The sequence below is a fragment of the Epinephelus moara genome, chromosome 15 (genome assembly GCF_006386435.1).
Source record: "Epinephelus moara isolate mb chromosome 15, YSFRI_EMoa_1.0, whole genome shotgun sequence".
Taxonomy (NCBI): Eukaryota; Metazoa; Chordata; class Actinopteri; order Perciformes; family Serranidae; genus Epinephelus; species Epinephelus moara.
In genome coordinates this window covers 2277150-2304532 of record NC_065520.1, presented here as the reverse complement: position 1 = coordinate 2304532, position 27383 = coordinate 2277150, and the positions used below count along the sequence as shown (strand labels likewise).

Genomic DNA, 27383 nt, shown 5'->3' with positions numbered 1-27383 from the left:
ATGAAAAGCAAGACGGTGTTTTATGTTATTGAACTTTAATTTTGCGCCTTTGTTGAACCTCTTCAGTTCTGTCTGCCTCTCACTGATGAGCTCAAGCTTCTGAATTCAAAATACATCAAATCTTAAGTCAAGTGAGGTCATATTTACTCATAAAAAACAATTTTTTTCGCAAAGTTACCAAGCAACAACATTGTAAAAAAAAAATTAAACATGCAAAAGCAAAGGAAGTTTGTGTGTGGGGGAAGATAAGAGGGACAGCTGCTGTTGTGGTAAGCTATTCATAGTCATTGTACCGTTGGTGCGCATCTTGTGAGTAGGGAAAGTGTGAAGGCACGGGACCTTGATGCCGTTTAATTTGGCAGCACTGAAATGAAATGAGAAGTAAGAGAAAGATTGAGGTGTGCGAAAGCAGGCTGTTGCTTGACATTTAGTGTGAACTTTCTGTCACAGCAAGAGAAGGAAGGGGAGGTTCATTAAGAACATTTCAAAGTAACATCAAACTATGGAAGTAATGCTGCTTAAATGCCATCATGCCCTTATTATCTTATTTTCTTTGTTGGATATTAGACAAAAGGATGTTTGTTGACTTTCTATCATCATGGTGTTGAAACATTCTGCTTTCACTTTTTTTTCTCTAAGGAGAGTCAGGAGCAAAAATGGCATCCCTTGAGCTGTTTAGGATTCAGGGACTTACACTCAAGGACCATAAATATAGCACATATGACTTTAGGATGATGAGGGATGATCTTTTGAGCCTTTAGACCACACACCACTGGGAGATAACAGTTCTTATTTTGTGTCCACAGCGAGAAAAGCTGATCCACGAGCTAGAGGAAGAGCGACGCCTGCGACTGGAGAGTGAGAAGCGTCTCCGGGAAGTGACGGAGGAGTCAGAGCTGGGACGGGCGCAGATGGTTTCACTGCAGCAGCAATTCACCAGGTAAAAGAGCCTGAAAATAGTGTGTTTGACATTACTGAAGGCCTGCAGCAAGCCTTAAATCTTGTTTTCCACTTGTAGGAGACTCGTTGCTTAGTTGTTTTTAATATGATATTGAGGATCATCTTATCCAGTATATGCAGGTCACGGAATTTCACAATCGTATTGTCCAGGCCTGAAAAAGTTATGGTATTAGTAAAATAAATCATTGAAAGTTTTGGAACAGTAATGGAATTTTGTTGTATGTGATGACATTGTTACAGTAACCTTCCTTGGATAACCTTCCCTGTAATGTAACATGATGGCAAATTTATTTTCTGCAGCTGTAGCTGCTGTTTTTCACATAACCCCAGCACACGACAGAGCACCATAAGCAAAACACAACACAACCCCTACGCATCAAGCAACATTATTTAAAATCTTAATTGAGATTGGCACAGATAATTTTGGTAAAAAAAACTGGGCAAGTGGGTCAAGAAAAAAAAATAAATAAAAAAAATAAATATATATATATATATATATAGCCTATATATGTGTGTGTGTGTGTACATATATATATATATATATATTTAATTTATTTTTTTTTATTTTCATGAAAATCCAAAAGATGTGGCATTATGCTTGCTCCTGAATACCTTGTCTCTCTTTAGCGAAGCTACAGTACTAACACTGTGCAACACTAGCTAACATGAACAAAAGACCGGACACCTTAGTGCTGCGGTTTGCGCTGGCTGAATTCAGACTGACACTGACTGAAAATCCGTGGCTAATTTATCTAGACTCTTGGGGTTGGTTTGCAAATTACTTTATCAGTAATTGTTATAAAGCAACCAACGCCAAATCAATGCAGTGTAACAAAGTTACAGCTAGCTGGCTGGCTAACATGCTAAGGCCCTGATCACACAAAAAATGTGAGGTGCACTGCACTGCCTTTTTTTTTTTTTAACTGAATGCTATAAGTTAAAAAACGTTTGCTGCACCTTTTAATTGTTGCCAGGCAACCACCCCCTTCTCCTCATTTTAATCTTCCCATGTAATCAATCTACTTTTTTTTTTTTTTTTTTTAATTTTTTTTAAACAGTAATTAGTGGCTAGTTATGAACAGGAAGAGGGTACTTGCAAATAGTCTGGTGGGCACAGGGACATGAGACCCTTAAAACAGAGGGTGGATTATGGGGAGTACCATCAGTTGGTCCAGGAGCTTCGCCTCGATGATGTCCCTTTCCAGGCATGTTTTAGGATGACTCAGGGGCAGTTTAACAACCTGCTGTCAATTATAAGGCCTAGCATAATAAAAATGTTGTTTACCACCAGTAAACTTGTTGTCGTGACCACCACAGAAGGCCCGCCTCTCAAATCATCCAATTGGACAATGGGCAAAAAGCTGAAATGACGTGGGGTTCCTTTAGCTCTGAGTTGAAGTTTTTTCAACTAGAGGAGTTCGGAGAGCTCCGGCAAAAATGCCAGGCGCCTAGAGCACAGAAACGCAAGGCACATAGCAACACAAAAACAGCGAGCAAAAAGCTTAATTCTCATTAAAAACAATTACAAAAAGCTGCCTCCAGCTGCTAAAACACTTCCTGTGATCGGGGCCTAACTGTAACCTTAGCTACGGTTAGCCAGCTAGTGTAAAGCTAGGCAGCATGCAAACTGTTTTTGCCAAAGCCCATGTGCTTGCTCGCACCAAAGGAGTGGGCAGCTAAGAAGTGCAAGCGGAAGCAAGAGGATGCTAACTGCAGTTTACGACCTCCGAGAGAGGTGTTACAAAAACAAGAATTTTCTGAAAGTTACATACAGAACCTTTAAAAGAATTTTCCAGAAAATAAGAATCACTCACACTCACTTTGGGCCATGGTATGAGTCATAAAAATGGACATTACAAGCTAGAAGGTAGATAAAAGCTACGTTTCATTATTCCCCATTGCTCTCTCCTCACATTCATTGTTATCTTTCTACTTTCAGTTAACCAATAAAGGAATAAAAATGCCCTAAATGGCAGAAAACAGATCTAATAAACAATATTAAAAGGTGGAGCAGACAAATCAAAAACAAAAGTTTCTTGGATTCAACTTCCATCTCTTCTCAATAAAAGTTATTGAGTTTTGGCAGTGATTTCCTGCAATCAGCACTTTCTCTTTATAACCTTAAGAATCAATATGGTGTTCTGGCACTCGCCATTTCTTCATTTCTTTGTTCTTGCCATTTTGTCTGAGTACTTCAGTGGTATTTCTCCCAGTCACTTGACCTTGTCATCAGCAAAAGATGGGTTGATGCATTGCTTTCGCTTGGAAAGGGAGAACTTCTAAAGCGTGAAGTGCTCAAACAATGCTCTTGTCATAACTTCAGTATAACCTCTAATTCATGAGCTGTTCCCCCGTCTCGCAGCCGCTGAGGTGTGACAGAGTGGGATGGCAAATCAGGAGTTGGAGCTGAGTTGATGCCTTAATTAGGCGATAGGCACTCAGTGCTTTACTTACGCAAAAAAAGAAAAAAAAGAAAGAGTCCAGAGGATTTCACATTAACTGCTTATCTTCTCATTAAGTTGGTGGAGAAAATCCTGTACATTTTAATGGTCCCAGTGCTATAGAGCAGACGAGGGCAGAGTCGCCGCCAGGGGTAGAATAAAATATTTAAGAGCCATTCCAAAGATTTTAAATGTTCCATTGATGCCTCTGAATTTAACTCTCAGCTTCATTTTAGAAAAGCAACTCCTTCTGCATCCCATTCATGCAATACAGCTACAACAACAGGCTTTAGAGCTTTTAGCACAGGCGTTTGTTTTGGGCATTTTTACTCTTCCATTAGGCTGGAAAAATATAGTTAAAAAGATCAAACTCTTGACAATTAAACCTTGTAATAGGCTAACCTCCCAGTGATTTAAATATTACCTAAATAACATACATGATGGATGAGGTAAGATTTGATGGAGTTGACAACCCAGTCAACATTTGTATTTGGGGCCATAGTAGGTAGAAAATGGGCTGAAAAATGGGCCCTATGCCGATTGCCCACATGGGTTTGATACAGGATTACTCTGGGTGTTAGGTATGTCCCAACCAAGCAAAATATGCAATACCCATCATGGTCCCAGCTTCAAATTCTATGTCAGGACTTCATTGGGACTACACTGGCTGAAATATGGGCTGCAGGTAGGTTTGTCCAATGGTTCCATGTCGGCCCCATGCCACTAGCCTACATAGGTTTCATGCCGGGTTACATTGCTTATTAGGTGGGCCCCAACTAGGCAACATACTCAAGACCCATCTCGCTTCTAGCTTTGAATTCTATGTGGGTGCTACATGGGGACCACATGGGCTGATACTTGGGCTGTAGATGGGAAAAGTTATAGATGTATTAATCTCACAGCAGTTGTAGGAAGAAGCTATTTTGTTTTTCAAAGCTGTTAAGTTCTCTTAATTCTAATCTAAGTATTCATTTTAGTTTTAATTTAGAGGGGCTACAGAGCTGTCCTGCAGCAGCCCGGTCTCATTCCGAACTCGTCAAATACTGCTGCTGATTTTGGCATCGGACACTGACACAAAAACGCACCTTTTGCAGCAGTAAGATACACCACCGGGCGCCTACAGTTTTTAACGTTGCCGCATGAAAGGTGTGTCAGTTTAAAACGCTGCAGGTAATAACGTTATATAGGGAGCTGGAAAGTCCTCATAGGGCAGGAAGGGAGGTGGGTTTGTCCAACAAACCCCAGACCTTCACCCAGGAGTTAGCGGTTCACTTCCTTTGTAAATGTTAAGTCACACTATGATGTTTTTCTTCTAAACCTAACCACATGCTTTTTATTGCACAATGAAATAAATGTAAATATGCTCTGTTTTATCAACGCTGTAAGCTTATTTTGAAACAGACTGTATGCAACCAGTGTGAAGAAACTGTACATTTCCTGTGAAAACAGAAGTATATTTTGAAAAGACACAATGCATGATACATAAATGAATATGTATATTTTAAAACAAAGATGAGTATAGCAGTACATTTTTGCCTGGATGTTATCAGTACTAAAAAAATGAAAGCAGATCAAAATGTTTTATAAATCATATTTCTTTTATATCTATAAATCCTTTAAAAATAATGTTGCACTCCAAAAAAATTGGTGTGGCGAAGGGTGGGGGGAATGGGTGACTTATATGAATCCTAAAGAATAAATCTGTCAGCACCAATTGTGTATCTCCAAAATAGCTGCACCTGTCCATGTCTCCAGGGATTTTTACTGTTATACATGTATCTCCCTGTGTTGACTCCTCGCCAGGAAAAAACAATGATAATATTTTCAGAGTGCATGTCCCTCCTTGGGTTAAACTCTTAAAAGGGGGCGGATGTACTGTAGTGGTGAATTAGTAGATAGTGGAGCAGCAATATGAGAGTCCATGTCTTGCAGCGAGAGGATGCACTGCAGTTCTATTAGAAATATATAAAGCTTATCCCTGATTGGGTCCTGCACAAGTCCCTACAGAGACAGCTGAATTTGTCGCCATGGCAGGGGTCGCCCAGATGGATGATTCTCATTGGATGCCTGGCGAGACTCTGCCTCTGCAATATAGACAAAGATTCCATTATGTCCTCAAAAAAGCGCTTATCGAAGCAGAGGACGTTCACCCAACCTCGCCACCTCACTCAGCCGTTGTCATTCCGGTGAAGTTGCTTATGGTCATCATGCTAGATTGTTGTAATTTCGCCGTGTTGTGAATGTTTTTTTTTCACTCCTGGGGGGACCTGAGGTTCAGCTGCTTCCCTTCTGCAACTTACAAAGATATCTCCCCTCCACCTCAACACAAACACGCTAACAAGATTTCAGTCTCACTGTCAAAGTCTTAATCTTTGTTTAAGCGTTGCTGAGCGCTTATCTGAATGTGAATGAGGGAAGCGAGCATCTGCGCATGCCGCCGACATGTGTGTGAGTGTGGAGTGTGTTTACCTGGCCCTTCAGTAGTGGATTAACATGCTTACATGGCAGCCAATAATAGGTGGCTCTGTGCCGTGGTAGCAGATGGGACACCAGTGAGGTCACTTTAATTAGCGACTTACAAGCCAGAGAAAAAAAAGAAAAAAGAAAAAGACAACTCGGTCACCAGGCTACTAACAAGTGTGAACCTTTGCTCCTCTTGCATCTGCTGTTTTAGCGACAGGCTTCCGGATATACACCCCACACACATGCACTGCTTCACATGCGTACACACTCACCGTCAACAGTGACAGCAGCTCAGCGAGACCTTCATCCATATCTCCTGATTGATTTCACATTGTATTTGTGGCGCATTAGGGGAATAGAAACCTCAGTTCATCAATGTGTCTTTTGAGATAACACCCACAAATCATGTTAAGTGGACATCCAATCTTTTAAATAGACTGCAATCTGTTTGACCCCAGGCAACGATTGATTTGCGTATTGCTAATTAATTGAGGTTGTGCTTTGAATCATGAGGATGGAAGTCAAATCCGGCTCGTACCAATTTGAATGATGAAAGCCAGCCAAAGCAAAGATATCAAACATGATGCAAATGAGTGCATTCAATGGATTTTTCAAATCTTGCCAAAAATAGTCAGATTTAACGAAATAGTGTTTTTTTTTTAGCTTGCACTGGGAGACAGAGGTGTTCTGTGATGATATGAGACAAAAGGTAATGAGCTGCTTGTTAGAGCTGCACTTTACAGTATCACACACATGAACAAACGGGCATACACAACAAAAAGGAAGAGATCAGACTGATGAACTCTGGGGAATCTCGGCTTCTTACAGCCTTTGTTGTGCGTATTTGCCTCTGTAACATTTATTTTTTGGCAGGGGTTGAATGTAAGGCAGGAATTGCCAAAACAGGAACAACCAGCTTTTCTTTTCTTTTTTTTTTTTTAAAACTTTTTTCACCCACTAAAAAAAAAGCTCAGTTTGCATTTTCACAGCAGTCTGCATTCCTCAAGTGACTAGTGGCCATTTAGCTCCAGACATAGGTGTACACACCCTCCCCCAACCAGTTGAGCCTGGTGTGGGTCACATGCCCAGCCCCTCCTGACTTGGGTCAACCCCCCCAGGGCTTCACCACCACTAGCATGGCCTGCCGTCATTAAACTCCCAGCGGATTAGAGGGAGACTCAAGCCCACAACCCCATAGCAGCCTCCTTAGCCCACCCTGGATGTCCCACAGCTCCATCTGGGCGTTTAAAGAGCCAGGGCAAGACAGAGGAGGTGAGAAAAGATGGGGACACGACCAGGAGCAGCACTTAAAATTCTTGTCCTTCAACAAACGAGAAAGTGAAATTAATTGCAGAGACAGAAATATAATCCATCGAGTGCATTTGGACGCCTATCCAGCAAGGACACTCTGAAGCCTTGTCCCCGTCCTGTCAGACAGGACAGGATGACCGGTGAGCAGACAGGAACATGGGGGCCACTGGGAGCCCTACATGGCCTGAAGATGAGGGAGGCAGTTGTAAGGTAATGAACAGAACAACAAACTCGGGACCATGGGTGCACCCAGAAAGTTTTCAGAGGGGTGGGTAGAAAATCTTGGTGTGGCACAGCGAAATGCAGAATTTGGTGATAGAGTTGGGTCACCCTTAAGCTGGCAGCAGAGGTTGTACCAGCACTGAATCAACATCTGTGTAAAGGGATGGCCAACAGGATGGGACGGTGTGACATTTTGATGATTAGTTATGTATTTGACCCAACACTGAGAGATTTAAAATGCAGCCAGAAACAGTTAGCAACATTTCCACTGAGCAGCACAGTACGGTTCAGTTCAGCTCGGCGCGCATTTTTTCCGTTTCCACTGTGAAAAGTTTTGGAAGGTACCAATGGAACAGTTCCAAACTGTTCCCATTTTGGTCCCCCCTCTGTTGGGGTACCTACCACACAGATCTGGTACTAAAAGGTGGAGCTGTGAACACTGCAGTCCATTGATTGGTCAAAAGCGGACAGTCACTCTGCCTGGTTTTGAATCTTATGTAACCACTGTTCATACTGTGGAGAGTTTTATTAGTAAACTGTAACTATAAAATGAAAGGATGTTTTTCTGCCTCTTGCAGCAGCTGGAGTTGATAACTCAATTCATTGGGCCGACTGCCGATGACCATGTGTGAAGGATTACTTTTGGTTTCAAAAGTACTATACCAAGAGTGTTTGGTGGAAACGGGGCTTAGAAGGACAGCCAGCAGGACGGGATGGTGTGACGTTTTGATGATGTGTTAGTAGTTAGTAGCTAACTCAAAGAGAATGAACAGCAGCTGACAATGTCTGCAAACTGGGGAGAGACTGGTGTTCAGAAGCTCATATGTTGTATGTCACAATAGACACTGTTGTGTCATACGCCGCCACGCCTCTTTTGCTTCCGGAACGCCAGCATACTCCCTAAAATCACACACTGTAGTGGCATTATGCTGACGTTGTTTGGTTCTGTGAAAAAATGTAAAGGTTGCTTACAGAGAAAACTTTGTAGCAGCCTCATAGCACCATTTCTGTGTAAAAGGGGCTGTTCAGGTGTCTTGAGTTGAGAGTTCAAGTGATATGCTAGTTTTTCCCTCGCAAAATTAAGCCTGATTTTGTAGCGTTACTTAGCCCTCCTCCCGACAAGCTATTGGTACCAATGGATGCCATAGGATGTCTAGTTTCACAAGATACTAGCTTAAAGACAGCAATATCAGCCCAGAAATATTTGAGGGGCCAGCAATTGTATCAGGGTGGCCATTGCCCCTCTGGTGGCCCCCCTGTGGGTTGCCACTGCTTGACACAACTTTTTTAAGTAAGTTGTTTGGTTTCACTCCGCTGCATTTTCTTTTGCTTACACACTCGTCCTGTTAAAGACTTTATTGTAGTCATTCCTCTGCCTGTTATGGAGATTAGACACTTCCAGAAAAGAAAAAGGAGAGACCTTTTGTTGGCTGCTGCTCATAAGTCTGCTCACACACCATACACAGAAGCTCAGGTTCGATATCTTGACGTTTGCACCGCTCGCTTATTCTTGGATTTATCTGTCTTGTTTTTTTTGTTGCTTTTGTTCTCTGTAAGGCATTCGAGGTAAAGGTAGTTTGGAAATAAATTCCTCTTGACTTCATTGTGATGGCAGTCATTGTCACCCAGCACACACGTGCACTCATCAGCAAAACCGGGGCGTTTACAGCCGACCTGGTCCACTTGACTTTGAGTCATTGCTGTCTTGAAGGGCCCTCTTCGTAGCAGGATATGGGAGACTTACGGCTAGACTAACAACAACAGCAGACGATGACTGGTGCCTGTAGATTTATGGCTCGGGAGCGTATTCTTTCTGCACATTACTCAGTGCGTGAGAACGTGTGTGTGTGTGCGTTGAGGGCCGATGATGCAAACAGGGAGGAATGGCAGCGTTTTTCAAGTCTGGATGTGTTGTTTGGACAGTCACGCTCAGGTTGAGATCCCTCCACGGTCCACAGAGTAAAGTTGCAGCGCTGTATGCATTCATGTGCTACTCTCATTACGGCTCTGGACTGCACAGCTGGAGCACTCAGAGAGAGAGCTGAGTGACTGCACTCTGTTTGCAGATCAATGCCCTCTCTTCTAATCATCCAAGCATCCAGCCACGCCTGGACCAAGTGTTTTAATTTGGCGCATTCGAAATGGCCCCCCTACATGCCTTTGGCGGCTGCAGGATTTAGCCGGATGAATCAGGGCCCTGTTCAAGACGACACATCTGGGGTCATTAATGGGAAGGAGGGGGGTCAGTCTTTTTGAAGTCACTTCCTTACTCCTGCCCAATGGGGACGAGGGCTGTTAAATAGATAATAGGTGTCTGGACTATTTTGGGAGCACCTCATATTTAGCGGATTTATTGGTCCATTTCTGCCCCTCTCTTTAACTTCCAAATTTGAACAGGGAATTATGTCTGATTGAACTTAATTTGGGTTGTTCTACTCTATCACTTGCACTAAATTACCAGCCCACAAGAGAGCTTTGGTACCAATCTTCCTTTTGAAAAAAAAACCATAAAAAAAAAAGAGAGAACAAAGTCTGTTCACTGACTAAGCACCATGCTGGGTTTGTGGGTCAAAGTGCGACCTTGTAACTATGTCAGACAATCACAAACACTTGTATACACACACACACTCCACCCCCGCGAGCTTCCGCCTTGGATTAAACATGCTGGTTATGATGTTTATAGGCATGCTGAAAGAGGTCAGATTACAAGCTTTTGGGGAAGTAGGGCATCCATGCTCACATCATGATAGCTTGCCTGTTCTCTCTCCCGGCTTGTGAAGCTGGTGCTCGCAGATTCTAGCCTAAAGCCAAACAGCATGTAATTCAAACTGACCTCATGGTTGCGGTATAGATTTGGTTGTCTGGCAGCTGCTCTGGTTGACACATATATACAGCAGCTGCTTTTATGCTCCATGTATCGTAGGTCATTCTTTATCTGTGTGTCAAGCAAGCAACAAAAAGGACATTTAAAGAGAATATGCTTATCTTAAAATTCTTAAAAGGTTCAGTTTACTCGCCTGCCTCTGTGATTTCTTGACACATTTGCTTTAAAATCAGTTGATGAAAATAGTTGATCAATACTTAAAGGAATACTTTACCCCCCCAAAAAACCATTAGTATATCTGCTACGCACCTTGTGTTACGCTGAATTTATGAAGAAAACTGTTTTCTCGCATGCCTCCATGGTAAACGAAAAAACAGGGTTTGGCTTTGTAATCCCGCGGGACGCAAACAGCGCTCTCCCGGGTGAAGGTCAGTGTTTGTTGGACACATCCACCACCAATCCTGCCCTCCCCACTCGGACTTTCGCTGCCCTATTTTCATTCTTGTCCTGCCGTGTTTCCCCAAAGTCACACAATAATACAAAAAGGTAACTGATGGAGGCAGTAGTAGACCAGCAGTAAATTTACTGTTTTTAGCAATGGAGTCCCGCATTTGAGGAGAGCATGGATACATTTCAGTTTCCTGTCGGAGAGGGCTGAAGAACTGAGCATATGACTGGATAAATGAGACGTGGATTATGATGCACAAGATGTGTGAGAGTCTGTAAACACATACTTTGATATAGTTTTGCTGTTGTTAAATGCAGACCCCTTTTACTTGAAATCATCAAGAATTTTCTCAGTTTTGGATTCTTCATTCCCCTTGGAGGCATGCAAAAGTTTTCTACAGGAATTCAACCTAACACAGGGTGACAAATTAACTTCAAAATGGTCATTTGGCAGGTGAATTATTCCTTCAACTCTACATACAACTTGACATAGGTTTCATCTATATATCATCCACTCCTACTCTCTATCTTCACCCTCCTCCTACTCCATCTTCCCGGCTCCCGGTGTAAGTAATGGACTCCATGCTGTCATCATGACTAAGGTTTCCCACAGGGATGTCTTCCTCAGTCTCTGCCTCACATGTGGAACACATATGCCTGTAATCCATTGGGGAGACACAAGCAAAGGCTCCAGCGAGAGGTTCTTGAGGACCAATGGCTTCCTCATTGCTAACTGCTTCCTTTGGCCAGAGGTTAACATGTGGAACGATCATCATGAATTTGCACTCTATATCCTTCCAAATGTACTGGGACTGCTGGAGGGATGAAGGAGGAAGAGCTTAAATCTGTTTCTCTCCATATGTTTATGGATAATTTACACTCCTTACACGTAGTCCTCAATTGCACCCAGTTGGAACATTACATTTTAAGATGTTGCAGTGGGAAACTAAATGGTATTTAACCCATTTCATCCCAATTTTTTCCCATAAACACAAAAGTATCCAAATCATCTGTCACTGACCCAACTTTCATGATAAAGAAGGTTAAAAAAAAGTGTTTTTTGGTTGGTCACAATTGTGACCAGTGGGATAACGTGTTGTGTCTACCATTTATTGACAAAATTAACATAATGTCCTTTGTAGTCATCAATATACTTTGCCACTAGAATGCTCCATCATATTCTAGAGTGACTACTTTACATATCAAAACCCCTTATACAGTACATACATATATCACCACTTTGTCAGTGGCCTTTTACATTTACATAGGTTGTGCTAGGTATCCTTCTGCATCTGCTGTTGACGTTCCAGGATGCACGACCAATACCATGACATCAACAAAAGCATATGCTTGGGTTTAGAGAAAAACATATTGGTTTGGCATTTGGGAAGGGAACACTCAGCTCCTGGGTGAAAGTCCAGGGTTTGTTGGACCCATCCTCCAATCCTCTTACCCACCCTATACAGACTTTCCTGCTGGTCTGCCAGCACCCCAACCCCAACCTTTGGCATTGCTATGATATGCTGCTTGCCAGGCGGCAAGCAGCATATCATAGCAATGCCAAAGGTTATGTCTGGCTGCGTTACATACTGGTGCAAAAGGTGGGTTTTGGCATCAGGTGTCTGACACCAAAATCACTGTCAAAGTGGCAATATTCAATGACTTTGGAATGAAAATGGGCTCAAGGTCATAATCACTGATAAAGTTGTTCCTGTCGTGATCTATTTCAGTCTGGCTGGCAAAAGGTCTGTCTCCCACTCATAGTCTATATCTGACCCATCGCTATCACAATCACTGAAGACAACATCTTTTTGATTTTGAGGGACCACTGTGAGGTTGTATGCATTGTCTGGGCCATCACCTTGATCCCACATATCCAAAACGTCACTCAGAGTGAACCTAAAAAAAGAAAAGTAAAAGGTTAGGTAGAAAGAGAACTATGTGTGTGCAGAAGTACATTTAGATACACTGTGTTATCCCACCAGTCACTATTGTTGCCGTCAGCATGTTCACTCATTCCGTGACCCCACTGAACAAAGCTGAGTAATTTCAAATCCACACATCAATACTAGACACCTTGAAGATAATGTGTACCAAAAATCTCTGTCCTATCTTTATGGTAACAAAGTTCACTAACCTTTTGTTTGGGAGCTTAGATGCAATCCACCTCGCATCATGGTGCAACCAGGAAGTAAACAGCTCTGGTCATGTGACAATTTTACACTAAGCATGTGACACTACACTTATTTAATTGAGACACTTTATTATTCCAGTATTTGCTGGAGATGCATTGATACATCATTCGGTAACAATGTTAGAGCCTTATAACTGAAAACTTACTTTGCTGTCACTGTTGTTACCCTTGGGATTAATTGGGTTCAGGTAAAAGAGGTCAACAAACTAATATTTATGCGCATCATTTAATTGTGAGGGTGTTCTGATAAAGCTGTAAAAGAAAACCCAAAAAAGCTCTTCAAAATGAAATATGACTGTCAGGGAATACTAAATACTTTGGCCTCTTGATCTCTTTTTTCTGCGGCATGTGTGTCTTGTTGTGAAGGTTAAAGGTCATGAGGGGCGAGGACCTTTGTAATGCTACCCCGCCGTAACACGCTTGACTGATGTGCATGACTTTTACAGCTCTGAACTGTCCTCAAGGCTCGGACCAAGCCCTCCACCCAAAAACATGTAGTTCAGTTGGCTCTGTCTTCATTTAGGTCATGTCTAAGAAAGGGTCTCCTTTGCATGTTTTCTGCAAAACAGCTCTAAGAGGATAAGAGTGGCTTAATGTTGGGTTTAAGCTAGGCAATCACCCGGTGGGTGTACATAAGTTGTTTGCTGGAAAGGAGTCCGGGAAGAAGAATGGAATATTCTTGTGCCAAAACGGACAGTTTGCAGGGCCTCAGCGCGGCCAGATAAGGCGATTGTAGCCGCCGATGCAGCAGTCACGCAAGGGCCCCCGATGGCCTCGATTCAGCCGCACAACCAGGTGATTGTTCTCCCTATCATTTCAGAAGCTTAAGGATTTTACAATTGTTCACCGGTCAAATCTGATTAGAGGGTCTTGGCCGACCTGAGCCGCTGACAGTGCTGATAAAGTGAGAGTCAGACACAGCAAAGCTGTTGCATCTCCACTTATCTCTGGTACTTTCCATCATTTGAAGCTCTTGTTAAGGTGAAATGTTAAGAGGTATGTGTCTGTTAATTCTGTGGCTGAAGCTTAAAAAAGTTACCATGTTATCTTTATCAAGTATTGAGTCTTGTTTCCAAGTTTCCTGTGATAAATGCCAGGCTCTTATTATATTATATATTTAATTCAGAATATAGACATGCTGTAGCTGATGTGCTGCTGCCAAGGAATGCTGGCAGCCCAAATATCCAACCATAGCAGGGGGCAGATCAGCAGCTCCTGCCTGGTCCGAGCTGTGAAACATGCAAAGATGCAAGCAGTCATTGGCAGGGAAACAACGGTTAAAATAAACAAGCGAGCATCTAAAAACTGTGTTAATGAAAAGAGAGAAGATCGTCTCCAGAAATCTGAGATGTCATGCAGAGATCTCTGGCATGCAGCCCCTGTGTTAGCTTCTTCTTGCACGGAAAGTGTTGATTTTAGTGAAGCCAAAGCCTCTTAATCACCAGTGAAGACCCACACGACTGCGTGCACACAATTGTACACACACTGGCTGACAAAACAGGGGGATCCCTGTCCTTAGCCGTGCTTCATCCCTGCAAGCCCGTGCTTGATTCCTGTCTGATCCAAGACTACCGGCCTGCTTGCCTCCCAGCAGGGGCCCTTCTCCTTCAGAGAGAGGGCTTAACGTGGGACATATGGGAAAGTCTTTGCCTGCCAGATCACTGTCTTTGCACAGAGCCAGTGTCGGATAATGACACACTGGAGACACGGCAAGTAGAAAATGAGAACAGGAGATCTGCTGTCAGGCTGACTCGGTGACCCGGCCACGGGACAAACCATGCTGTCTGTCGATTGAGCGAAAAGCACTCAGGCTTATATGATGACTGCATGGCCTATTTTAGCCTAGAGACCCACATTTCAGCAATAGCGTCTGGGTCACTTTATAGCGGCGTGAGAGCAGAGTGCTGGGTGTGCATACGGATGCCTCTTCGTATGGAGCTCAGGGACGTCTGCACTGTGTTTCTGGCTTTTTTCCGTAAAAGCAACGGCATTAAAAATGGAGAGAAACTCAAGATGGGGTAAGTTTTGAGCTAAGATTGTCAGCTTTTCATAGAGGTTTGGAGCGCTTTGATCATATTCAAGTCTGTGAAGGAATTTGTCATTGAAGGCTGGAGCTGAGAAAAGCCACTGCAGTTTCAATGAATAGAAACACTTTTGAATAAAGCGCTTCTTCGTTTGAAGTCATTGTGACTTTGGACAGCTAAACGGTGAGGAAGAAGAGAGGAAGTTTTTCATATGTTAACCGCAGCAGGTTTGTGCGCTCCAGATGACACACAGCGTTTCACCTCTAATTGTCCCGCTGTGTTCTGATGATGCATCACTCCGTCACATCAAAGTTGTAGCCTGTGCGAGGTGGAGAGGGGGTGTGTTGGCCTGAAGCTCGTCAGACCTCAGGCTGAAAATTGATTGGACCCTTAATTGTATTTCCTGGACTGCTGACGAACGTTTGAAATTCAGCTTGTGCAGCGAGAGGGTCAGGGGAGTCAGAATTTGCTTTCGCCTCCACATGTGTCCCTTCAAAACACACACATTCGTCCGTCCTTTCTTCTCTCCTTCCCTGAATGATGCTTTCAATAGGTCATTGGCGAGCACTTTGAGATTAATCACACCCAGCAAGACTGTGTTTTTTATGCATAGTAATGCTCCGTCATCCGGGAGTTATAGTCCATCCATCATAAGCATTTAACAGACTCTCTCTCACATATAAATAGGTTTTTACAGTAATGACAAATTACAGCGTTTATTTTATGGGATGTTTTGCTGGACATGTGTCTCATTCTGTTGTTTGCAGGATTTACTGCTTGAATTTTATTATTTTATTGTACTTTTTTATGGCTTTGGAATCGCCTCTTAATTACCTCTCTCGTACGTACTGATGAATTATTAGTGCTTTGTTGGTGCTGTTAAATAGCAGTTTGTTGGTATTTGTAATCAGTGCAACATCGATAATGATTACTGGGAGGTAATTGTGCAAAGCATTCTTATTTGTGTTGCTGCACTGCATGAGTTGCTGAGGAAAATGTGAGGCAGGATCCTCACTTCGCTTCACCACAGAGCTAGAAACATTAAGTTGAGAGTAGATGGATAACTACAGATATGAAAATATTGATGTCAGAGCAGCAGAGACTTTTATAGGAGTTAGTGCTGAAAGTTAAAAAGGTGAGCAATATTTTGAAAGGACAACATAATTTACAGCATAACCTGATGAATTATAGGAACCCATTAAAGGAACCCAAAACATGTAACATGGAACCTTACAACAAACCCCAAATTTGATAAAACCATAGGGTGGCTATGACAAATAAATATAAGGAAATAATCAATGTTAAAATGTCATTTTTAAAAGACTTTCCCTTTAAATGTATCACCTTTTAGTAACATCTCGTAAAATTTGACATCCTGAGCAGGAATCCTTTTAAAATTTCATATAATGATTTTTTTATGTACTTTTTTAAGATGAGGAAGTTATAAATGTGTAGTAGTAACATAATTTGAGGTGACTTTACTTTTATATTTACCAAAAACTGTAACCATATGAACTTTTGTGTGGTCACAGTCAGGGTTGTCCTTTTAGCAAAACCATGAAGGAAAGGTTGTTGTGATTTTACGACAGGTCAAAGATGATATTTTATGTTGTGATGTCATGTGACTAAAATTCAATGTCAGGACAACGTCTGATGCCAACATCAATTTTTTTGCTGATTTAAGTTTTATTTAGTTTCTTTGCAAGGTATTTATAATAAATCTTATCCATATGTGTCCATATGTGTTACCAATTCCGCGGTTGAAACGGACAGAAAAATTGACCTATTGTCTAACCCTTCCCTCCGCTCCCCACCCCCCCGGCTGTCTTAGGATGACCTTGTGATGGTGACAAGAGAAGGAAAATAAATAGATAAATAAATGAATGTGGGGATAAGTAAGACGAAAAAATGAAAAACTACAAAAAACTAAAAAAAAATATCAATTTAATGTATAATTCTAATGTTGTTGGACATTTAAAATTGTGTCCACCCCCTTCAACAAAAGTTTAGTGTCTGTCCAATGTCAGTGCCCAACGTCTTTTTGACATCAAACTGACACCCAGTGTCAACTGTGATAGTATGTAAAGTGTGAGAAATTATTGCTGATAAGGATCTGTCTTTGCTTTTTGGCCACTCCAAGCACCCATACAGTGACAGACAAGCATCAAAATCCAAATGACAGCGCACTTGGTCACAGTAAGGACCAGTTGTCAGGACCACTGTTAAACTTATGTTGCATAACTGATGCAAGATTTGAAGGTGATGCTGTGTAATGCTCATACTATAAATTTAATGTGATAATCAATTGCACAAACTTGCCATCGAAACGTTGCCAATGAATGTCTGTCTGTGGCATCCTGTGTCTCAACAGAGGGCAAGTGAGAGGTCATAATGTGATGGAAACTGACTGATGGCAGCAGCCTCATTTTATTTATAGCTTGAATTAATATTAAGTTGTAAACACTCCTTGATAGAGGCTACTCATGCCTTGCCTTCTTAAAAAAAACAAAAGGGCAGTTTGGACATCAAGAGGCAAAGGGCCAGGTGCTCGAACACCCTCAATCTCCCCATCTGCACATGGGAGAGTACAGTGAAGTTTTATTTAATTTTTTTCTCATTTTTGGCTCAGAATAGAATAAATCTTCCTTTCAACCAAGTCTTTCTCCAGTCCCTCAGCGCCTTCGCTCAACTTCAAAGTCTTTCAGTAGTCTTTCGCTGCTGTCAAAGTCTGTCCAGCGAGATGCAACACATCTGTGCTCTGTGTGACTTTGAAATAGAAAGCGCTATGGTAAGCGAGGCAGCGCCAGAGCTTCTGTTTAGAAACACAAAAAGTCTCTTTCAGGTGTGCCAGAATGCCACAGACTTCTCAAAATTGCCTCCGCTGAAGCACCACACCCCCTCTTCCAACCATAACATAAAGCAGGCATGCCAATGCATCAAAGTATTTCTTACCCTCCTGCCACTCTGTTATGTGAAGGTCGCTGAGGTCACAGTTACACAGGTATGGCTGTGAGTGTGTGACCACATGAGCTCCAAAAGCAAACCCTGGTATCCATTTGATTTTACATTTATTGTGTCCACGGCTCATTTGGCACATGTTTTCATTCATTAGAATAATCCTGACTCCATCTGTCGCCTTGTTTAACGATATTTCCGCCATTTCTCACTTCAGGTTTCATTTTAAAAGTCCCACATTTACATATTTGTCCGGCATGTATCTCACATTTCTTCTGCTGCCATCTTGTTAGTAGTTTTTATTGGACCAATTCAACATAACAGTTAACAAGAGGGCAATAAAATATATAATATAAAGTGTGTCCTGTACAATAATAGCTATATCTGTAGTAGCAGGTTGGTACGTTTCATGTATCTTGAGACTTTTGGCTGTGTTTTAAAAATTGGGACTTGGGGGATTTATTATTGTGCTGCAGAAAGTGGAAATACTTTCTGAGTACTCGAGGTCTCTGGAAACACCTTCAAATCAGAGTTAAGGACTTTTAAAGAACCTTCCAGGTTTCTGCAAGATCACCAGGGATTTATCTCTCAGAAAAACAGATGCTCACCTCTGTGACCTGAACGTCACCATAATACACAAGAGGCTCACACTGTGGCTATGTCTGTAGGTGGTCACCTGCCCAAATCCCCCTCAGTCCGAGAACCACCCCTACTTGCCATGCTGATCATGCATGTCGGCTAGTCCTTGACCCGCTGTCAGCATCTCCGGACTCTAAAGCCGTCCGCGTCACGTCCTCTTTGCTCCATAGGTTGTGCTGATTAAGGGCGGCATTTAAAGCAGGAACTGGAGCAATCTGCCACCAGCTCTGCCTGCCCTGCCCGCCCGCCTGCCTGCTTGCCTCTTCGACTGTTCAGTCAGCAACTAGCGGCCTGATTATAGCCGGCTTTATGGCTCAGCCTGGACAGATGGTGCGGCTAGCACCGTCCACCCCTACCCCTGCCTGCCTGTGCTCATTCTCACCCGCTGTCGCACAACTGCCAGGACCGTTCAGTGCAGGACTACCAGGGAATTATCATACAAAACACATGCATACCACAGTCAGTGTGAATATACTGAAAAATATGTTGTGAATCAGCACGCTCAGTGTTTTCTTAAAGGGATAGTTCATAGTTTTTTAAGCGAGTTGTATGGAGCACTTATCAGTGTAGTGCCTACAGTCGATGGCGGTTGGTACGCCTCCAGTTTGGACAAGCAGGCAGGTCTACGGCCATGGAAGCTAAGCGAGTGGACGGTGCTACAGCAAAACATATTTTAGTCACCTAGAAAAATTATTATGTGTTTAAGTGTACACTATTTATAGTTATTTTTAAAATTCAGATTAAAGAAAAGAAGATATTACATTTTAATTAGTGAGCTTTGGTGCTTGTAGGCAGATTTTTTTACCATTGGACAGAGCCAGGCTAGCTGTGTCCCCCTATTTCCAGTCTTTATGCTAAGCTAAGCTAACCAGCTGCTGGCCACATTTCCATATTTAACGGATGGACACAAGAGTGGTTTCGATTATCTCATCTAGCTATAATAAGTGAAATTTCCCAAATGTTTAACTATTCCTTTAATGATTCATCTTAGATTAATACAAATGACTTTTTGTGTACAGATGCAAGTAGCGCTGCCCCTGACAAAGTGTATTCCTAGATGATTGTGTCATCATTTAGGGCCATTAGTCGACAAGTCACCCGCATGTTTACGATATTAATTTAATTATTAAATTCTATATTTTGGGCGGGGCAACACAACAGTTTGAGTTCAAGATTTGAGATGTTAACACTGTGCTACATTACAGAGAAATACAAAACCGTACTAATGAACCTTCATTAATATAGGCCTATATTTTATCTACAAGTGCATGTCACACACTGAGCGAGCCGCCTGTTAATGACACTGTCGGCAAAGCAGTAACGATTGTGCTAATGGGCATGTAGCTACTTCCATGTCTCAGATGATACGTCATGTTTGTAGTTGACGAATGAGAGTTTACATATCACCTTGGGTTCGTCCTTCACCTTCTTGAAATGTTCCCACACTTTGGATTTCCTGCCCGACATGTTATTAACTAGCCTGTGGAATAACCGCAGGTACCAGCCCTGGAAATTAGGGGCCATACACATGCTACGTCAAATGCCTACTCTTGTGCCTTCTTTGTGCCAGCTTCCAAGAGCGCAGCGACAGGTTGCTTCTGAGGTTGCTAAATAACCTTAACAAGCGTGTGTAGGCCTATCGTCCATGGGACAGATGTAAAGCTCTGGGTAGCCCTGCACTAACATGATCAACTTTTCCGTGTTTATCAGACTGAATATTTACAGAAGGGAAAGATATCTGTCGGCTGTGATTGGTTTGTAGCATGACTCCTGTCTGACTGCTGAGTGTGGCCTCTTCCTGTGTCTGTCCTTTCACATTAAATTCCCATATGGTCCAGTCATATAGGTTTTAATTTATTTTGACAAGGCACAGCTTCTGATAGAGCTACACTTTTTTTTCTACAACTAAGTGACCAATGAAATCTTGCCGATGAATGAACTTTCTAGTCGACCAACGTTTGATCGACGATTAGGGGGCTCTCTTTCTGTGTGATTTTATGCACTTGTCATACACTTCTGGTTTGATAAGTAGCATGAGGCCCATGACAGTCATGGGGTTTGAGACTGCAGAGAAGAGGAAGTGATTGTCCTTGCTAATGCAATGATATGTGACAGACTGGGTGAATCCCTCTCTAAAATTAGCATATTTTGAACCATGATTTCAAGTGAAGCCTTTCCTTTGTCTTCTTTAACTTCACTGTGAATCAGCCCAGCAAAAGAAAACCCTGTCATGAAATTCAGATGATTCCCACCTGACTCTGTTAAAGCCCTTCTTTTGTCAAGATGTTGCCTTCCAACAATGCTTGGCTGTCACTCCTCATCCTCTGCTGCTCCTGAATGTCACTTTTATCTGATCATTTACGTTTACATGATCCCAGCTGGGTCCAAGATCATTTTAGGTATCTGGTGCTGCTGTAGCTTCTTTTCACAGAATCAGAAAGTGAGTGCACACAGGGTTAAAGTTCACCCTACAGCTCCGGGGATAAAGAAGGCATGTGGCACTTATTCAGATGCAAATAGGCCGAATATCCCGCCGCATTTTTCACATGCGCTGTTAACCACCTGTTTTGCATGCATCTTGCAGTGTTAGCAGCACAAAATAGAAGCTCAGATTGGTTTGAGCAGACCCAGGACTTCAAGGTCAAGGTCACTCGCTCAGTGTTGGCTGCTGTGATTGCACTTAATTCAAGCCATCAGCACACACACACACACACGCACAGAAAAACATACGGCTACAAAATCACACACAATAAGTCTGTAAGTGTTGTTTTTTTGCACATTTTGTACTCAATCTAGTCACTGGGACGAAGTGTTCCCAGAATTGTGATCTTAGCAGAAGTTGGGACTCATTCTCGAAAAAAATCATCCATCTTGTGTCTCTGGCACCGATTCAGTCCCTTTTTATTATCACTGTGTGTGTGTGTGTGTGTGTGTGTGTGTGTGTGTGCTTATGGAAAGTGTAAAAAAAAAAAGACAAAGACAATCACAATTGAAGGATGCAATGATCCATTTCAAACAACAAACCATCCAATAAAAGTGTAAAACAGCTTGAAAATAGATCCCATTTTAGATGTTTATAGTTTCATTTTGAAGCAGCTGGTGGCTTGTGCATCGCATCATTGCAGACATTTTAACCCAGTATAACCCTGTGGTCCTTGGGCAGGTTTGCACCGGCAGCTCTGCAGTTGACATTAAAAACAAGGCACGTTTGGACCTTTGGTATCACTGTTACACCTTGGAGCAACTTGCCTGAGGAGCTCTGGCTGCCTAAAAACTGCCGCTGGCTAAACAGCAGAATCTTACAAAAGACAATGTCCTGGTGATCTGGGACAGTACTTTTTGTTTTATTATCTGAAGTCTTGTGTGAAACCAACAAATCCTCCAAATTAAAGGAACACCTCACCCCTCAAATGACCATTTGTTTATCATGACTCACCCTGTGTTACACTGAAATTGCTACTGGTCTACCACTGCCTCCATCAGTTAGTTTTTTTGTGTTATTGTGTGACTCATTTATCCTTTCATATGCTCAGTAATTCCCAAACACACCCCTTTCCAACAGGGAACTGAACTGAAAGTGAAACTTATCGAGGCTCTCTTCAAAGCCAGAGTCCATTGACAAAAACAGTAATTATACCTCACTGAACACAGGAGCTGCTGGTCTACCACTGCCTCGATCAGTTAGTTAGTTTCTGTTATTGTGCGACTTCGGTGTTTTAAAGGGTTAGTTAGGATTCGCAGTAGTCACGCAACAACACAAACAAACTTAACAATCGAGGCAGTGGTAGACCAGCAGCTCCTGTGTTCAGTGAGGTAAAATTACTGTGTTTGTCAATGGAGTCTCAAAGCGAGCTTAAATCGTTGCACTTTAAGTTCAGTTCCCCAATGGAGAGGGCTGTTTGATGGCAAATATTTTAAATATAGCGTACAACAGTACATTGCTTAGCTATGGTGTGATTTTGGTGATTTCGTACTAAACATTTAAAATACCAAAGTCACACAATAACACACACAAACTAACTGATGGAGGTAGTGGTAGACAGCAGCTCCTTTGTTCATAGAGGTAAAATTACTGTTTTTGTCAATGGAGTCTGGCTTTGAAGAGAGCATAGATAGGTTTCGCTTTCACTGTAGTTTTGAATTTTAAGGGTTTAGCTAAAATGCGTGGGTTTGGAAAGTATTGCGCATACAACTGGATAAACGAGACTTGGATTATACTGACTGAGTTGTGTGAGAGTTTGTAAAACGATGTTTTTATATCGTTTTGCTATTGTTAAATGTGGACCCCTATGACTTTAATTCATCAAGAGTTTTCTCCATTTTTGGATTCTTCGTTCACCATGGAGACATGCAAGAAAAACTTTTTTTTCCCCTGTTAATTCAACCTAACACGGGATGAGTTACTGATATACAAATATTCATTTTGGGGGTGCAGTCTTCCTTTAAATGATGAAATACATTGTTTGTCCTTAACAATGGTATGTGTTTTGTGTGCAGGATGGAAGAGACGGTGCGGTCGCTGCTGCAGAATCAGGGCGTTGTGGAGCAGACTGCTGTGGACACAGTGGACATCATGAAGGCCTACAAGGTACACTTCAACCTCCTGTGGTCATTCAGTGAGACTAAATTGACCGTGTCGAGAGAGTCTAAAGGAGGCATTGAGGTCACTGATGATACGTACTCATTTTCTGTATTTACTCTCCAATGTGGCAGTAGTGATTTTGTAGGTATCTTCATTTGTATCTCCCTCCTCATATTCTTCATCTCAGACGGTGTTGAAAAAAGCTAGACTGAGCCAAGGTAAGAGCGTTCATCGCTGACCCTGTTACATAAGAGAAATAGCTGCTGGGATTGAGCAGAGAGGCAGAAAGAATACCACATATTTCTGAAGCACGGGGTCACCTCTGGGGTCGCGCTTCACAATTTGGAGCTTGACGTGTTTACATGGCATTGCAGCGCTGAAATGCTGTTGCCTCAGTCTGTTTATCATCACTGTTGTTATTCACTTGTGTTTCTGAGAGCCTAAGTTTGCTTCAAATTCTGTGTGATGCATTCATTTGTAGACTTAAAAATACCTCTTTTAGTATTTATCCAGAATCAGCACCACACAAATATTTCTTTTATGCCACATTCGAAGCATATGACGACTTTAGTGTCCATAAAGCAGCAACCAAATTAGTGTTGTTTTTTAACATCCAGCAGCAAAATGCCTCCAAGGAATAGAAGAAAAGGGCATCACTAGTTCAGCAAGCATGCAATAAAAAGAGTGTTTTTATAAATGACTACATGTGTTCATCACTGTGAATAAAAGATGGAAATATACGCAGAAAATCTTTGAATGATGAGCGGAAATAAAAGTGGGCAGAATAAAAAATGAGCACTATAAGATTAAATGTCAGTTGCTTTACGAGAGGAATGTGAAATGCGGGATTAGCAGCAGTGATAATAGATTGATGCGCTGTAAGTTGTCCTGAGGTGCAAGAGCTTTATAATGAAAATATGACTCTACAGTGCAGTCTGAAATTTATGTGACAAGAATACAGTGTGTAAATATGCAAATAATGCTGTCTGTGCACACAGAGTAATCCTTTGCATGGTTCCCCACCACAAAGGGATTATGTGAGAAAGAGAGTGACAAAGGTGATAGGAAGTGGAGTTTGAAGTGGTGTGTGGAGGCATAGAGTAAATACTTTCAACCCAAAATCCTCACTGCAACTGTTTTCTTGGTTTATAAATTAATTATAAAGTCTATAAAATGCCAAGTACATTTAATTTACAGTGATATGAAACAGAGAAAAGCAGCACATTTTCACATTTGAGAAGCTGGAACCAAAGAATGTTTGGCCGTCTTTGTAGTTAAAGGATACAGATGTCTTCATTTTTCTTCATTAATTTGCCATTGATTGAATCTTTGATTGATTAATTGACAAATCATTTTAGCACTACAGCTTTTGTTGATACTGTTGAAGAGAGTTGTTTCAGCTGAAATAAGCTAATGATTGGAGTAGAAATTGAAACAGATTAAATTCTAATTTCAAATGTATGACCCAGTCTCCAGAAATAATTTTGGCATTGTACATTTCTGGAAATGTTTTGTTAAGCAGTGTCTAATTGGGCAATAATCAGGGAGGCTGATATCAGTTAGATAAACCCGCAGTGGATTAAATGCCTGAATCCCTCATGTTTAGGTAGGCAATCTGAATCCAGCATGGTAATGGCAGACTCTGCCACCACCGATAAAATATACTAAAAATAGACAGGTAATTACTAAATGTAAATACACAAAATTAAATTGATTAAATTAATTAAATGCATTTCAACATTGGACTTTTCTGCAAACCACAGATATGTAACATTTGTAAGTTATTATTTAGCAGATATGTTGAAACTGTATGATTCTGTATGTTTCAACAATGCTGCGGTTCATGTGTGGTTAGATTTGGACACAAAAAACACTTAAATATGGTCAGGAAAACATCATGTCATTGGCTTAAAATACCCATTTTTGTCCCCACAAATATGTTTGGGTCCCCTGATGAAAAACATGCAGTTTTGGTGCCACAATTGGGCCTGTGAATTCCCAGATGTCTCATTCAAAAACACCCAGTTTTGGTGCTACATTTGCAGCTGGAAGTGCCCTGATGTTTTGCCAAAAAATACCCTTTATTGTGCCTCAATCATGGCTGGAGATGCCCAGATGTTTTGCTAAAAAAATACCTGGTTTTGGTGCCACAAACACAGCTGGATATTACCAGATGTCTTGCTAAAAAAAACACCTGGTTTTGGTACCACAATTGCAGCTGGAAATGCCAAGATGTACTGCTAAAAAATATTTGGTTTTGGTGCCACAATCATGGCTGGAAATGCCCTAATGTCTTGCTAAAGAACACTTTGTTTTGGTGCCGCAAACACAGCTGGAAATGCCCCAGTGTCTGGCTTAAAAAACATCTGCTTTTGGTGCCACAATCATAGCTGGAAATGCCCCAATGTCTTGCTAAAAAACACCTGGTTTATTACATCTCAGTAGTTTGCAAAAATGTAAAATGCCAGCGTTTTCTCTGACAAACGGGCTGGATTGTCAGTTGCTGTCACCTTAACTTTAACTCCAATCTTCCTAAAGTGCTCTTTAATCAATTAACCTTCACTCTGATATCAACTGTAAGCTATTTTTTTTTAGCCATGCCAGCAGCTTGACTCTACAGAGACGGCAATGCCGGTCTCTTCTTTATGACCATATTCCTACAAAAGTAATGACATTAACATCAGCCTCAGCTGCACTTTATGTTAAGTGCTAATTGCCATTGTATCAGATTGTAAACAATATCATTGTGAACATGCTGATGTTAGCATTTAGCTCAAAACAGGTTTTTGCCACTAGTATCCTCTTTCATTCTGACACATGCAGAAATACGGTGTTGATTTAGTGATGTAACTCTTTATGGAAAAACATATCAGTCAAATCTAAGTCCTCAAAATTGTGTTCCAGAAGATTCTCAGCTATTGGACTTAAATATTTAAAGAGATTATTTTCCACTCTGATATACAGTATTTACTGTACTGCATGTAGACATACTTTGCTCTTCTGTTCAGCAGTCAAAGAGGATAAACTTGGAGGGTTATTATAGTATTCCCAGTAGCTGTATAACAGAACACCACATCTATTCCTCCACAGCAACGTGCTCCTGCTGCAGCTGTATTCTGTGTGTTCAGCAGACAAACTCAATAACTTGAAAGGGCAGCGTGAGGGACAAGGTTTCCTCCCCTCTCCCACTCCAGACTCTCTCTACGGAGATTATTACCGAGCCCTTTAACGCCGTCTGATGAGCAGTCTCTCAAAGCAAACCGCAGACTCCACAGGCAAGCCCCGGCAAACAAAAGCAAACTTATAAAGCGTGACTTTAAAGAATTGCCTCGAACTCAATTGTCTGATGGAATCAAGCAAGATTGAAAACCTAATATATGTTTAGAGGAGATTGGATCAAGCTGAAAACAAAGTGCTCTGAAGGACATTATTTCCAATTCCTATTAGAAAGAAGTATCTTGTTCTGTGCTGCATTTGGATATATAAAAGACGAGCTGCAGCCATCCATTAGAGCTGCTAACCTCATCTGTGTCCAGCACATTAACCATAGGTATCTTCAGGTTTGACAATTATCTGTCAAAGCTCAGCTCAGGGATGAAAAATGTAGTGGGTGTGCACAGTGATATATCACTCTCTAAGAACTGAATAACTCATTTGCAGAAAAGATAGCACTACTTCATTCACAGCACATGTCAAAGCTGTTTTGTTACTTAGGTTTAGATCCTCTCTTTCTGACTTTTATGTCATCTTTCTTTGTACTTTTCAGCCCTCAAAGAGGTATTCTAATGAAACAATCTGAGAGGTTTAGAAGAAGAAAATAAATCTCTTTTTGGTATAATTCATAGCCAGCCAAACTGAATTATAAAATGCCTTACAGGGACGTTCATCCCAAAATCAGAAATACATACTTTTCATCTTACCTGTAGTGCTATTTATAAGATAAGATTGTTTTGGTGTGAGCTGCTGAGTGTTAGAAGTATCGGCCCAAGAGATGTCTGCTTTCTCACTAAGATAATGGAACTAGATGGCACTCAGCTTGTGGTGCTCAAAGCGCCCAAAACTTTAATTTGAGAAACTCAACAGCAATTTCCCTTTCCAGAAATCATGACCTGGTTACTCAAGATAATCCACAGACCTTGTTGTGAACAGTTTCATGTAGGAAAATATTTTCTTTCTACTGAACCACACCCAGGAAGCACAGTGGTGGGTTTTCTCTGGGTACTCCGGCTTGCTCCCACAGGTTAGGTTAATGGGTGTCTCTTAATTGGCTGTAGGTGTGAATGTGAGTGTGAATGGATGTCTGTCTCTATGTGTCAGCCCT

General features: G+C 41.7%; 1 protein-coding gene across 6 annotated transcripts in view; it reads left to right on the top strand.

Annotated features, from left to right (window-relative positions):
- Positions 1 to 27383, top strand: part of LOC126401653 (nck-associated protein 5-like) — a 241384-nt gene that overhangs the window by 150193 nt on the left and 63808 nt on the right. For 5 of the 6 annotated variants that reach the window (XM_050063005.1, XM_050063006.1, XM_050063007.1 and 2 more), the window contains 2 exons: positions 807 to 940; positions 22978 to 23068. In XM_050063005.1, the coding sequence (XP_049918962.1) occupies positions 807 to 940; positions 22978 to 23068 (225 nt within the window). Of the gene's footprint in view, positions 1 to 806; positions 941 to 7112; positions 7386 to 22977; positions 23069 to 27383 lie in introns of those variants that run through there. The other variant, XM_050063009.1, reaches the window with a different exon arrangement.